Source organism: Astatotilapia calliptera, chromosome 16, assembly GCF_900246225.1.
Source record: "Astatotilapia calliptera chromosome 16, fAstCal1.2, whole genome shotgun sequence".
Taxonomy (NCBI): Eukaryota; Metazoa; Chordata; class Actinopteri; order Cichliformes; family Cichlidae; genus Astatotilapia; species Astatotilapia calliptera.
The window spans coordinates 4,984,672-4,999,211 of NC_039317.1; the positions used below are offsets into that span (position 1 = coordinate 4,984,672).

Here is a 14,540-nt window from a genome sequence, read left to right on the forward strand (position 1 = left end):
GGTCCACACCTCTGAGTGTTAAATACAACACTGTTCAGTGTTAAATTAACACTTTTGACAGTGTTATATGTTTAAAAGTAACCTAGTCAGTTTTGAAGATTAACAATGGCTAACACTGAGCAGTGCTGATTTTCTAACACTGGAAAATAACTCAAAATGTTAGAAATATTCCAGTGTTAGAAAATCAGCACTTCTCAGTGTTAGCCATTGTTAATCTTCAAAACTGACTAGGTTACTTTTAAACATATAACACTGTCAAAAGTGTTAATTTAACACTCAACAGTGTTGTATTTAACACTCAGAGGTGTGGACCCATATAGACACTCTCTACTGTTAATTTTACACTGGAGATTTTGCTGTGCAGGTGTCCAGAGAGGGAGAACTATGATGTCCATCCTCTGAGCATCAGTCTGAAACAGAATTGTATTTTTAAGTATCCTGTATATGAACTCGCACCAAAGTTATAAAAAAAAATCATTTTGATTACTTGCTTGTTTCTTTAAAGGACGGTACACTTACAGGAAAGGACTGCAGTGGATCACAGCCATAGGGTGCAAGCCAAGTCCGGGTGACATACAGATTTTCTATGTAAATGCTTATCCCCTAGAATGTTAAAAAAAAAAAAAAACATTTAAAACAACAACTCTTTCAATTAAAGCTTGACAATCATCATATACAACATACAGTACCTTTGACTGAACAATTTTAGTGATAAGCTCGAAACAGCCATTTCCAATCTGAAACAGAAAAAATCATGATAACAATGAATGTACACTTTATTTTTTCATATTCGTAGAAAAAAAATACTTACAGTCGATTCCATTTCTTTGTTTAAACCCAGTGTCCAAAGATCTGACCGCGTGAGGCATCCAGAAGACGTTTCAACAATCAGCTCATCTTTGGGTCTGCTGATGTCCAGAACATAGTTGAGCTAAAAAAAAAACAGATAGGTGTCATAGACTGTGGATGACCAAATCAGATAAGCACTAAAAGTTGCACTTTGCGACATCTGAAAACTTTAACATACAAGCTGTTGTTGGCCAGGGTGCGGTACAAAACACCATGATGAACGGCTGGCCAAAATGTTCTCAGGCTTTGTCAGAGCTTCGCACGGTGGTCCACACAGGTCAGGAAAAGTTGCATCTGTTGACCTTTTATTGGCTTTCTTGTTGTCAACTCTTTCCTGAGGTTCTATAGGGATTTCTATAAGGAAATTCATTTGAAACAGCATGTAACAAATTCTTTTATGAGCCATTAACTACAACAAGATAATGAATGCAAGATTATTATTTCACCTATATATGAGAATCACTATTCAAAATAAGAAATTTTACCAGTGTCACCAGACGCTGAAGGTGCTGGGTTCAACACCGTTTCTGTGATTTCTCTGGGTTTATTGCACACCAGTGGGGCTAGGTACGCAAAGAAAAGAATATACACACAGATAGGAACAAACCTAACATGTAAACAATGGTAGCGTTCTGGTCATGACACAATGCATGTACTTACCTACGACAGCTTGACCCAGTGCTGACAATGAGATATTGATCTTTCCAAGTCGACCATGTCTTAGCTGCCTCTCCAGAAGTTTCTTGTTGGTGACAGTGTTATAATGATGATTTATATTTCTCATCAGAAACACATGTGTGAATGGACTCATATTACTTAAAAAGTAATTGGTTTTCCTCATGTTTGCAAAGAACTGTTCAACAACTTGACTGTTCAGCCAGCCTTTCAGCTCCGGGACAAGTTGAATTCTGCGTAATATGTCCTTGGGATCTTTTGTATTTCCCTCATGAAATCTGTCATACAGGACATAATGGTCAGATGATCCAGTGACAGGATGAGGATTTTCATTTGCACTATCCATCCTTTCATGTAGCCATGGAAGATTCACTTTCAGGCTTCCATCCTGTCCTGCCTTGACATTTTCCTCAGTGGGCTCAGCAAGTCAACCTTCATGTGGATGAAATGGCAGTTTATCAGGAACCCGCAAATTGGTGTGTGCTGCCAAAATCGTAAACACAGACGTTTGGCATGTGCTTCCAGGACAGGAGAAGGTCAGCAAAATCCCGGGGACTTTCAGCACGAAGATTAAATTTAACACTGTATACAATGCCATGTGGACATAGTATTACAGACCATCCTCCTGCAAGCAAAGATTTAAAAAGTTGTTTGTAATTGTAATTACATTTTTTAATGCTACTTCTAATAATCGCTAAGTGATGCTTACCAGAGGCACCCCATATGCTTTGAAAGACCTTATCATATGTCTGCCTGCTCTTCATCTTCTCCCTCAGTCTGGTGATGAGATCAAAGCGGGAGCCTTTGGAGTCGATGTTGCATGCTTTACACAATTTTCTTACCACTCCAACCTGACAGCAATTAGGAAAAACTGTAAATGGAACAACCCCAGAACTTTATGTCACATATTCTGAAAACTTCAAAGCAATGTTACCTTTTGTTTGGCAAGTTCATCCAACAGATGGTCTTCTGTGACACTGCTAAGCTTTGCTTCATGTGAAGAGCTTGTTCCTACTTTTTTAAACTCTGTGTTAAGCACAATGTCACTTGTTCGAGTTTCACTCCCGATCCATGGTGCCCAGTGCGTGTAACTTGGTGGAACGGAAAATGGATTCTTCACACCGCCTACAGAAAATGGCATGTTTTTAATTACAATCTAAATTACTTTAAAACACTGAAAGACTTTCAAAAAGTTTTTGCCATCACTCACTTGGAAAAAACCCACGGCTTATCATTTCCAGGTGAATAGAGTTCCAAAAACCTTCAATGTCATGTTCACCATTGAAGTCTTCTGGGGCTTTGAGGTCACTCACTATAATAAATTGACTCATAAAAACATGCACATAATGTACACAATGAACTATATACACAAATGTACATTAAACTTACCTGCTAACTTGAACACCCCTTTTCTGTGTAAGTCCATAACTACCACAGGGGGGTGAAACCCACAGTTTATGCAGGAGTACATGTATTCTGCGTCAGTCAAAGCCTCAAAATGGCAATAAGCATGGAAAATGGTATCCCGAGAAGGAAACTTCACTCTTCTTAAGCCCTCCAATGAGTCAATGACCCTTGAAGCAGATACATGGTTCTGTAATATGACAATAGGGTGAAGAAGACTATGATTACACAGATATTTTTTGAGTGCGCATGCGCCAACCAGCGTGCAGCCTGTTACAGTCGCTCCTGCTTTTCTCTTAGTTTAGCTCTTTTTTCTTACGTATTCTTTTTTTTTTCTGACTTGTATTTTCCTCCGTTTTCTATCTCTTACTCAATCATGTGGATTGAGAGAGTTTTTGTTCTTCTGGTGGCCGTGGAACTGTTACTTTTATCATGGAACGGGACCGCAGCACATCTCCTACACGCACGGACTGTTTACTCCAGAGATCAGCTGATCGCCCTGATGCCGGCCGGCTCGCTGGCCAGGCCCGCAGAAGTGCCCGCAGAAGTACCAGCTGAAATTTGGAGTACAGTACGCCTCATCTGTACTGGATTACATCTCCAAAACCACAGACAGTGTCACCACCCAGAAACGGATCACCATGTACCCCAACCAGAAGCCTTGGATGAACCGGGATGTTCGTCTCCTCCTGAAGGCCCGCAACACTGCCTTTAGGTCAGGAGATGCACACGCCTACAGTACAGCCAGGGCTAATCTAAAGAAGGGCATCAAAAAAGCCAAACACCATTACAAAAAGAAGGTAGAAGAACACTTCTCCAACTCCAACCCCCGACGCATGTGGCAAGGACTCCAGACCATCACAGACTACAGGACCACCAAACCCTCTCCCGCATCCTCTGATGTCTCCTTCCTAAACGAGCTCAACAACTTTTATGCTCGTTTTGAGCGAGGGAACCCCACAACCACAACCAAAGCAGACATGACGCCAGACCACCAACCTATGACTCTCTCCCCCACCGATGTAGGAGCGGTGCTGAGCAGGATCAATGTCCACAAGGCTGCAGGCCCTGATGGCATCCCCGGGCGTGTTCTCAGAGCGTGTTCTGGGGAGCTTGCAGGAGTGCTCACAGACATATTCAATCTGTCCTTGGCCCACGCTGTGGTACCGGCCTGCTTCAAATCCACCTCCATCGTCCCGATACCCAAAAACTCCAACCCATCTTGCCTTAATGATTACCGCCCAGTAGCACTCACCCCCATCATCACTAAGTGCTTAGAGCGACTGGTCCTAGCACACTTCAAATCCTGTCTCCCCCCCACCCTGGACCCCCACCAATTCGCATACCGCCGGAACAGGAGCACAGAGGATGCAGTCTCCATCGCAATGCACTCTGTCCTCTCACACCTGGACAACAACAACACCTACGCCAGAATGCTGTTTATAGACTTCAGTTCAGCATTCAATACAATCCACCCCTCACAACTCATCAGGAAACTGACAGACCTGGGTATCAGTTCCCTCATCTGCAAATGGTTACTGGACTTCCTGACCAACCGCCCCCAACATGTCCGGCTGGATAACCGCTGCTCATCTACCATCACAATGAACACCGGTGTACCACAAGGCTGTGTGATGAGCCCTTTCCTCTACTCCCTCTTCACCCACGACTGCAGACCTGCTGATGGTTCCAACACCATCATTAAGTTTGCAGATGACACCACGGTGATTGGCCTCATCAGTGACAACGATGAGGCCGCCTACAGGGAGGAGGTGGATCGTCTGGCTGAGTGGTGCGACAGAAACAACCTGCTGCTTAACACCGAGAAGACCAAGGAGCTCATCGTGGACTACAGGAGGAATGCTGACCCACATCCACCCATCCACATTAAGGGGACGGCTGTGGAGCGTGTGAGCAGCTTCAAGTTCCTGGGAGTCCACATCTCCGAGGATCTCACCTGGACGACCAACTGCTCCAAGCTGGTCAAGAAGGCTCACCAGCGCCTCTTCTTCTTGAGGACTCTGAGGAAGAACCACCTGTCCTCAGACATCCTGGTGAACTTCTATTGCTGCACCATCGAGAGCATCCTGACCAACTGTATAACAGTCTGGTACGGGAACTGCTCTGCCTCGGACCGGAAGGCGTTGCAGAGGGTCGTGAAAACTGCCCAGCGCATCGCCGGAGCACCACTTCCTGCCATAAAAGACATCTACAGGAAGCGGTGTCTGAAAAGGGCTGGGAAAATCATCAAAGACCCCAGTCACCCATCACATGAACTCTTCACCCTCCTGCCCTCTGGGAGGCGCTACAGGAGCCTCCGGACTAAGACCACCAGGTACTGGAACAGCTTCTTCCCCACAGCCGTCAGACTCCTGAACTCTGCCTCCTGACATCTGACCCACGTTAAACTCATGGACTGAACATACACACACCCACAATGGACAACTGTACCCTCAAACACAATAATAACATGGACTGAACCACCACTCACAACCACTAGCACTTTATATAGCCTCTGTAGAAACTATCTACACCCTCACTTATCTTAACTGCACTACTGTATAGCTCTGTGTAAATAATCATTCTGTACATTCGATAATCTTTAATCCTACAACTGTTTACAACTTGCATAGTTCCCATTTCTGTATAGCTGTATATCCCAGATTCTGTAAAGTTATTTATTTCATATTCTGTATAGTTTTTCATATTTATATCCTGTTCATATCCTGTACATAGCTTGTACTCACTACAGCCTGTACATACTTATAGTTATAGAATATTCACAACATACTTCATACCGTGTACATTATAACATACCATAATAGACCCATTTCTGTAATATACTCACATATCTATATTATTGCTAATATATATTGTAATATATCTATATCACTAAAGCACTTCTGGATGGATGCAAACTGCATTTCGTTGCCCTGTACCTGTGCATGTGCAATGACAATAAAGTTGAATTCTATTCTATTCTATTCTATTCTAAAACACATCGGGGATGCAGAGGTCAAGGACAGAAGAGAAGAAAAAAGGTGACGGTGAGACAGCGGAGGCTCGAAGCGAGGAGGAGGTTTAAACCGTGTCTGCCGTCTATCGTGATGGGAAATGTGCGATCGTTGGCAAGTAAAATCGACGAGCTCTCAGCACTGGTACGGAGTCAGAGGGAATACCGAGAGTGTAGCCTGATGTGTTTCACCGAATCATGGCTGCACCAGGTCATTCCCGATGAGAATGCTTCCGTGGAAGGCTTCCACACTGTTCGGGCGGACAGGGACAGCATCGCTAGCGGTAAGCGTAAAGGAGGTGGGCTTGCTGTTTTAGTTAACAACCGGTGGTGTAACCCTGCCAACATAACAATCAAAGAAAGGATTTGTTGCCCGGACACTGAACTGTGTGCTGTTGGACTCAGGCCGTATTATTTACCCAGGGAATTCTCTCACGTCATCTTGGTGGCTGTTTATGTTCCCCCCTCTGCTAACCCCACAGCTGCATGTGACACTATCCACTCTGCCATAGCTCGGCTACAGACTCAGCACCCGAGTGCCTTTATTGTGATCTCGGGTGACTTCAACCATGTATCACTGGACAATACACTACCAACATTCAAACAATATGTGGACTGTCCCACCAGGGGAGAGAAAACTTTAGACTTACTGTATGCTAACGTCAAGGATGCATACAGCTCCTCCTCCCTCCCCCCACTTGGTAGGTCAGATCATAACCTGATTCACCTCACCCCCCGCTATGTGCCAATTGTGAGGAGGGAACCTGTGACCACCAGGACTGTTAGGAGGTGGTCAGAGGAGGCAATAGCGGAACTACAGGGCTGTTTCGAGGTGACCGACTGGGAAACACTCTGTGAGCCTCACGCCGAGGACATCAATGGGCTTACTGAGTGTATCACAGACTACATAACTTTCTGCACCGACTCCATTGTTCCAGCTCAGACTGTTCATTGTTACCCAAATAACAAGCCGTGGGTGACTAAGGACATCAAAGCCCTCCTCAACAACAAGAAGAGGGCTTTCAGAGGGGGCAACAAAGAGGAGGTGAGGAAGGTCCAGGTGTTACTAAAGGACAAGATCAGAGAGGCTAAGGACAATTACAGGAGGAAGCTGGAGTGGAAACTCCAGCAGAACAGCATGAGAGAGGTGTGGAGGGGCATGAAGACCATCACTGGATTCAGGCCAACCAACAGCAGGGGAGCTGAGGGAGGTGAGAATAGAGCCGACGAGTTGAATCTGTTTTTCAATAGATTCGACACCACAGTGTCTGCTCCCACCCCCACAACCTCACCTGCAGTCAGCCTGGAATCCAGAGCCACACCACTGTGCCAGCCTCTCTCTTCACATGTTGCCTCCTGTGAGATTCCTGACACCCCTCCCCCACCCATCACCTTCACTCAATACCAGGTTGAGATGCAAATGAGGAGACTTCACTCAGGCAAGTCTGCTGGACCAGACGGAGTGAGTCCCCTTGTCCTCAAGACCTGTGCCCCCCAGCTGTGTGGAGTCTTTCATAAACTGTTTATGCTGAGTCTGAGTCTGCAGAGGGTCCCGGTGATGTGGAAGACATCATGCCTCGTCCCTGTACCAAAGACGCCTCGTCCCAGTGGCCCCCAGGATTACAGGCCCGTGGCACTGACCTCCCACATCATGAAGATCCTGGAAAGGCTCATCCTAGACCAGCTGCGACCCATAGTAAGACCACATCTGGATCCCCTTCAGTTCGCTTATCAGCCTCGTCTCGGAACAGAGGACGCCATCATCTACCTGCTCAATCGTGTCTACAGCCATCTGGACCAGCCGGCGAGCACTGTGAGGGTCATGTTTTTTGACTTTTCCAGTGCTTTCAACACCATCAGGCCGACCCTCCTGGGTGATAAGTTAGCAGCGATGCAGGTGGATGCTTCTCTGGTGTCCTGGATTGTTGATTACCTGACAGGAAGACCACAATATGTACGTCTCCCACAGTGTGTGTCTGACAAGGTGATTAGCAACACAGGGGCACCACAGGGGACTGTCCTCTCCCCCTTCCTCTTCACCCTCTACACCACAGACTTCAGCCACTGCACAGAGACCTGCCATCTTCAGAAGTTTTCTGATGACTCTGCGGTGGTTGGATGCATCAGCAGGGATGATGAGACAGAGTACCGGGCTGTGGTCGACTCCTTTGTCACGTGGTGTGAGCAGAATCATCTGCAGCTCAACGTGGCAAAGACCAAGGAACTGATCGTGGACTTCAGGAAGACCAGGAAACACTTGACCCCTGTTTCAATCCAGGGGGTCAGTGTTGACATTGTGGAGGACTATAAATACCTTGGAGTACACATTGACAATAAACTGGACTGGGCTAAAAACACCACAGCACTTTACAGGAAGGGCCAGAGTCGTCTCTATTTTTTGAGGCGACTGAGGTCCTTCAACATCTGCCAGAAAATGCTGAGGATTTTCTATGAGTCTGTGGTGGCCAGTGCGATCCTCTATGCTGTTGCATGCTGGGGGAGCAGGCTGAGGGTCGCAGATGCCAACAGACTTAATAAACTGATCCGTAAGGCCAGCAATGTTGTGGGGATGGAGCTGGACTCCCTCAAGGTGGTGTCGGAGAGGCGGATGCTGTCCAAGATAAAGACAATGTTGGATAACACCTCCCACCCACTCCATGACATGTTGGTCAGTCACAGGAGCTCGTTCAGTGAGAGACTGAGATTACCGAAAAGCACCACTGAACGACACAGGAAATCATTCCTGCCTGTGGCCATCTCCCTGTACAACGCATCCACTTAACACACTGTTTGCTGCTACAACTACACATGTTTCTTTTCCAAATATTTATTTATAAGTGACTTATGTATGTATGTATGTATGTATATATATGTATATATTGTACTATTCTTAGTTAGCGTATTGTCTGTCTTGTCTTAATGTTGGTTTAAAATGGAGCACTGTAACAAAAAATAATTTCCCCCAGGGATCAATAAAGTATTCTGATTCTGATTCTGATTCTGATTTAAATTTGGGCACCAAAATATCATAATGACACAAACACATTTTTAAAGCAATCTTCAGATGAGTATATTTTATTTTTGTGATCCTCACCTGCAGATTTTCTCTCAAAAGAAGGCAAAGTTCAAGAGACAAAACAACATGGTTGTCAAAGTTGTGAAGCCCATCTGTCCACTCCTGGTACCTGTAGACCATGTGGCACCGAGGACACGATCTATGGTGTGTTGAAACATCTGTTAAAGACAAATCACATTAATGTCAAAACATTAGTATAGGAACAATTATAACTAATTATTTCACACTGATGTTTAATCTTATTCATTAAAACTTACTCTCAATCACTCCCATCATGCTGACAATCCTCGCTTTATTGGTAACTAGAACAGCCTCATCAAGTTTTGGGTGCTCTGGGCACACCTGGCACAACGTTTCACATGGAAAGAGCTGTTTCTGATGATCCATTTTCTGTGAGATGACATTTTCTGGAAGAGATCCAGGTATTTTTTTCTCTTTAAAAATATAGCGTATACTCCTTTCGACGGCAGCATTGTCCTCAAAGGAAGAACTCTCCTGAGTCATCTGTGATGGGGTGCCTGATGATAGTGGTACAGTTGATTTGAAGATGTCTCTCTGTGTCTGGAAGAGATGCCATTTAGCTATGTTTTTATGAGGACATGATATTCGAGGCTTTGCACAAGCACAATGCCAGGTGTTCCTCAGAGCATTGTAAGTCACAAATATTCTGCCAAGACGGCAGAAACTGTGTATTTCCGGCTCAAATACAGACAAACAGATCTGTGTTGAGGATCCACCAAAATCCACTCTCACACAAAGTGGAGCATGTGCCATCTGGGCAGCTTTCTGTCTCTTTATGCATGTAGCAGCTTTGGCCTCTCCAAAAAAATTTAAGGTCCACCATTTCCATCACGATGTGCTCTTGAAGAAAAACCTCCTTTACAGTTTCTCGGCAGTAATCTAGTGAGCGATGGTGCTCACATAAACTGAAGCCTAGTCCGCTCCGCTGGGCCAGCAACTGGTATTGCTGACAATCCTCAAGCTCACATCTAATATTGTGAGACATCCCCCATGTTTTCCTCTGAACGTGAACTGGCACAGAAAACCCATGGCCAGTTCTCTGCACAGCAAATAACCCTTTAGTTTCATCTACACAAACACACTGCAGATGACTGGCCAGGCAAACATCTATTGATTGGTTGGAGTGCTTCCTCATCATGTGAGCCTTGTAGTTTTTGGTACGAAGAGCAAGGCCACAGTGAGGGCATGTCATTTTCATGGACTTTCCATCAGCTGCAGCTTTATTGAACATAGAGGGTAGAGCATATGAATGTTCTAACAAAGACTCAGAAAATGGTTCAGATCCCAAAGACAAAACCTTGGGGGGGGGGAGACGGGGCTCCTCGAAGAGTACTGCCGGAGGAATACGGGTCTCCTCGGAGAGTTCAGCGGGAAGCAGTCCTGATAATGGTGGCTGACTTGGTATTGAAGAATGCTGACAAGACAATAAATGCCTTGCCATATCCCCACGCCGTATGATTGTAATCTTACAGACAGGGCAGTGAAAGTGTCCTATTGTCCTACAAGGCAGCCTGCACCGGCATATCATTTTATCTGTAAGAGAAAAAAACAAACAAATAAACAAACAGATGTAATTTAAATGTAGTTGTATAGAATGCAATCAATTTGTCTAACAATCAGATTGTACATGTTAACAAAAACATCCAAGCCAACCTCAATAATGAAAGTTAAATGGTATGGATCACAAAAGTTATGTCTAGGAAAGTGGTGAAAAGTAAATAAAAATATATTTTATAAAAACACTATTTTTGTTGCAGATGAATGAACTGAACTGTACAATATCAACAGCAACTTTTAAGTCAACAAAGATACTGCAGAAGTGCTTAAAAAAGTGCATATTTATAACTATAAAGTATATTTAATACAAACATACCTTTGAAAGGCAAAGCATTTTTTATATGCACACTTAGATGCTCCTCAATCTTTGCCCTGACAGTAGGGCTGAAAGTGGGGCACAGAGGGCAGTGAAAGAGTCCTCTGCAACACGTGTTGCATTCCTGCAATTCTGGCTTTAAGCCCGAATTCCAGATTGATAAGTGCATCTAAAACAGAGAGAGAAACAGATAAACACCATATATACATTTAAGTTAAGGTTTTAGCAGAAATAACAATTTACAGTTGACATGTAATAGATTTGGGAAGAAAATCCTTGAAAAAAACCCCACAAATATTTTACAAGACACTTTAATTTGTGAGACATGTTTCTATTGACATATAACAGTCAATTGAACAGAGGCTAACTAAAATCTGGGCAATAAAAAAGCTGTACAGAAAAGAATGACGAATAGAAGTATTGATAAATATATAAATCTGTTTGTGACGAAATTTACAGTGTTGACGCTAACCAAAGGTGTCACAACAAGTACACACGTTCCTTACTACAGTTTAGATACCTCTGTTTAAAAAGCACCGACTCGACTTTTTAGTCAAGTCGAAGTAAGAAGTACAGGGTCTAAAATATAATTTATGTACAAAATTTTGAAGTAATCTTGCGTCCAAAGCACGCGTGCGGGGGGCTGATTTACAAATGTACGGATTACAAAGTACAGATACGCGTGCTAAAATGTGAGAAGTAGAAGTATAAAGAAGTATACAGTAGGCACAAAAAAGTACAGGAGTAAAGTAAAGATACCAGAAAATTCTACTTAAGTACAGTATTGAAATATTCGCTTTCAATTTCGATTTATGCGAAATATTCGCTATTTCGCATAAATCATACTCTAATGCAAAATGTGTTTTTTGCTTCTTCTCGCCCACAGAAGCTGTTAATCCAGCTCTCTTACTGAAACCAGGCCCAGGAAAAAGCATATCTGTGTGTTTCTCTGCCATGGAGCACGATGAAAAAACATTAAAATAAGGAGGAATGTTGTTGTAACGCAAAAAAAGTGGCAACATGATCGTTGTAAGAAAACTAGACGATTCCTAGAATTATGAAATCACTAACGGCAAATTTATTTAAGAAAGACTTAACCAACCTTTGCGATCAACTTGCAAGACTTCCACGGTATCCATGCGTGTTTACGGCTACTGTGGAGGTCACGTGCTTTCGGCTACTGTGGAGGTCACGTGCTTCCGGCTACTGTGGAGGTCACGTGTTTCCGGTTAGTGTGGAGGTCACGTGTTTCCGGTTAGTGTGGAGCTCCACAGTGGCTGCAGCCAGACCCTTCTCCCTCCCTCCTGTGCTGAATCATAAAGCGAACGAATCACTCAGGACTCGCTCACCCCCTCCCTCCTGTCTCACAGCTTCTTCTTCTTGGTTGGCAAACAATGTTAAGGCGCATTACCGCCCCCTGGCTCACAGCTCAGTGGACATTTAGATGAGAAAATATATATTTAACACATTTAAGGAAAATACTAATAAAATAAAAATAAACAAAATAAATGTTTATTAAGCAATTTTGATAGGAAATTGCTTAATTTTAGAAATGTTTTTGCTCTATAAAATAGTTGTTTTCTTTTAGAATCATTCATCTAAGCAGTAGGATTTACATGAAAAGAGAAACAAATTAAGTTTGAGTGAAAATGTACATTTTCTGCACTCTCTGGTCAACTGACTCAGTGAATCAAATGACTCAAAAAACCCGATTCACTTTGGTGAGTGACTCATTAAAACTCGATTCAGTAAAAAGAATCAAATTTACCATCATTAGGGTGGATTACATTCTTAAACATAGTTAAGGCGCTTTCAGAAAGACATCTACTGTGATAAAGTCTACTCTCCACTGCTGTGTAATCAATTATTGTAAATGTAAATGTTATCAGGAAATGATCAGACAGGAGAGGGTTTTCAGGAAACACTGTTAAATGTTCAGTTTCTATGCCATATGTTAACACAAGATCTAGAGTGTGATTAAAGTGGTGGGTGGGTTCTTTTACATTTTGAGAGAAGCCAGTTGAGCAATTTTAGCATCTACATGGATATTAAAATCACCCACAATAATTATTTTATCTGAGCTCAGAACTAAATTAGATATAAAGTCTGAGAAATCAGACAGAAACTCTGTGTAAGGCCCAGGTGGACGATATATGATAACAAGTAAGACTGGTTTCTGAGTTTTACAGCTGGGGTGGACGAGGCTAAGCATCAGGCTTTCAAATGAATTAAAAGTCTGTCTTGGTCTTTCATTAATTAATAGGCTGGTGTGAAAAATTGCTGCCATTGTGCTTCCAGATTTCTGGTAGTTAGAATGACTCGGGGGTGTTGATTCATTTAAACTAACATAATCATTCTGCTGCAACCAGGTTTCTGTAAGGCAGAGTAAATCGATTTGTTGATCAATTATTAAGTCTTGTACTAACAGAGACTTGGAGGAGAGAGACCTAATATTTAATAATCCACATTTCACTGTTTTACTCTTTGGTTCAGATGTGGATACTGTATTGTTCTTTCTTTGTAATTGTTTATGTTTAAGTTGTTTGTTGCTGGTTTTTAGTTTGTTTTTTGTCTTTTTGGAAGCTGACACAGTCTCTATGGTGATGGGTTTTTGCAGTGAAATTATTATAAAATTTGTGTGCGCCTAACTTTTGTGCCGGTATGTCTAACTTTTTAAAGTTAGGCGTACCGGTACGCCCATGGCAAAAAGTTAGTCTAGAGCCCTGAATGTGATGGCAGAGGCTGTATCAAGACTAATGTGATCTATTAGATGGTTTTTATATAGGTTAGAATTAATATTATTTTTATTTTTCCAGTTAATGAGGACCATTTTCTGAAAAGTGCTTGAATTTCAGATGTGGTGCTTAAAAGTGCTTGAAAGTGTAACTGTATTTCATTCACCATAAATAACTATCTAATTGAATAGTTTTCTTATCAGATAGAGAAATAAAACGAGTCGCAAAATGTAGAGGCAAATTTCCCCGCCTGGGCTGCCTTGCGTTTCAACGTGTGACCCCGCCCCTTCCTCGGACAGTCGGGGATGAGTGCGCTAACATACCTGTAGGTCGCCGTTTTAATGAGTGTTTGATGGAAAACAACAATGGCGGAGTTTGCGCTCTCCAGTCGCATGATAGGTGAGTCCTAGTAAATAATTTTCCAGTACGTGTACGTTACACATGCTATTTTTAAAAAATTATGATTATTATTTTGCTATCTGTCAAACTTGCTGGAGAAATGATTGAAATGTACTGAGTGTGATGCAGTATGGCAGCACTATTATGGAATATGCTGTGAACTTAGCTAACATTACTTAGCAGTAATATGAGTTAATTTACTCAAGTGAAAGCTTTAAACATTAGCCTGATACATAACTAGCTAACTTAAGGCTTTCTGGTTAGCCCTCTGGGGTCAACGGACCCAGAATCTCCATTTCAACTTGGGTCGAACGTGTGGACTTCAAACTATATACCAGTTTTTAAATTGTGTTGATAGGCCACGTAAAACTGGTGTTTTTTGTGTTTAATAAAACAGTGGCGTTTCCTCCGGGAAGAAACGGTAAAAATGGCGTTTTCTAAGGAAAGCGCTGGCAGACACGCTTTGCTTGTGAGTGAAAAACAACAGTTATTGGT

At 42.9% G+C, this 14,540-nt stretch overlaps 1 protein-coding gene and 1 long non-coding RNA gene across 2 annotated transcripts; both read right to left on the reverse strand.

The window, feature by feature from the left end:
- Positions 1-369: 369 nt before the first annotated feature.
- Positions 370-1,660, reverse strand: LOC113007284 (uncharacterized). The gene is made up of 6 exons (XM_026143680.1): positions 1,510-1,660; positions 1,335-1,412; positions 1,028-1,203; positions 812-931; positions 690-737; positions 370-603 (listed from the first exon to the last, which is right to left on the reverse strand). The coding sequence occupies exons 1-6, from the start codon at positions 1,658-1,660 to the stop codon at positions 484-486; spliced, it is 693 nt and encodes a 230-aa protein (XP_025999465.1). The 3' UTR covers positions 370-483.
- Positions 1,661-2,031: 371 nt separating this feature from the next.
- LOC113007989 (uncharacterized) lies at positions 2,032-2,485 on the reverse strand. Its single transcript, XR_003269975.1, has 3 exons — positions 2,459-2,485; positions 2,234-2,375; positions 2,032-2,149 (listed from the first exon to the last, which is right to left on the reverse strand). It is a non-coding gene; the product is annotated as an uncharacterized LOC113007989 (long non-coding RNA).
- Between the last annotated feature and the right edge of the window lie 12,055 nt (positions 2,486-14,540).

Bases quoted from the DNA above. Each gene is read 5' to 3' on its own strand.
- LOC113007284 (XM_026143680.1), bottom strand. From the start codon at position 1,660: ATGAGTCCATTCACACATGTGTTTCTGATGAGAAATATAAATCATCAT. The intron at 738-811 runs GTAAGTATTTTT...TTTCTGTTTCAG, and splicing joins ACAAAGAAATGGAATCGACT to ATTGGAAATGGCTGTTTCGA. The intron at 604-689 runs GTACTGTATGTT...TTAACATTCTAG, and splicing joins CTAAAATTGTTCAGTCAAAG to GGGATAAGCATTTACATAGA.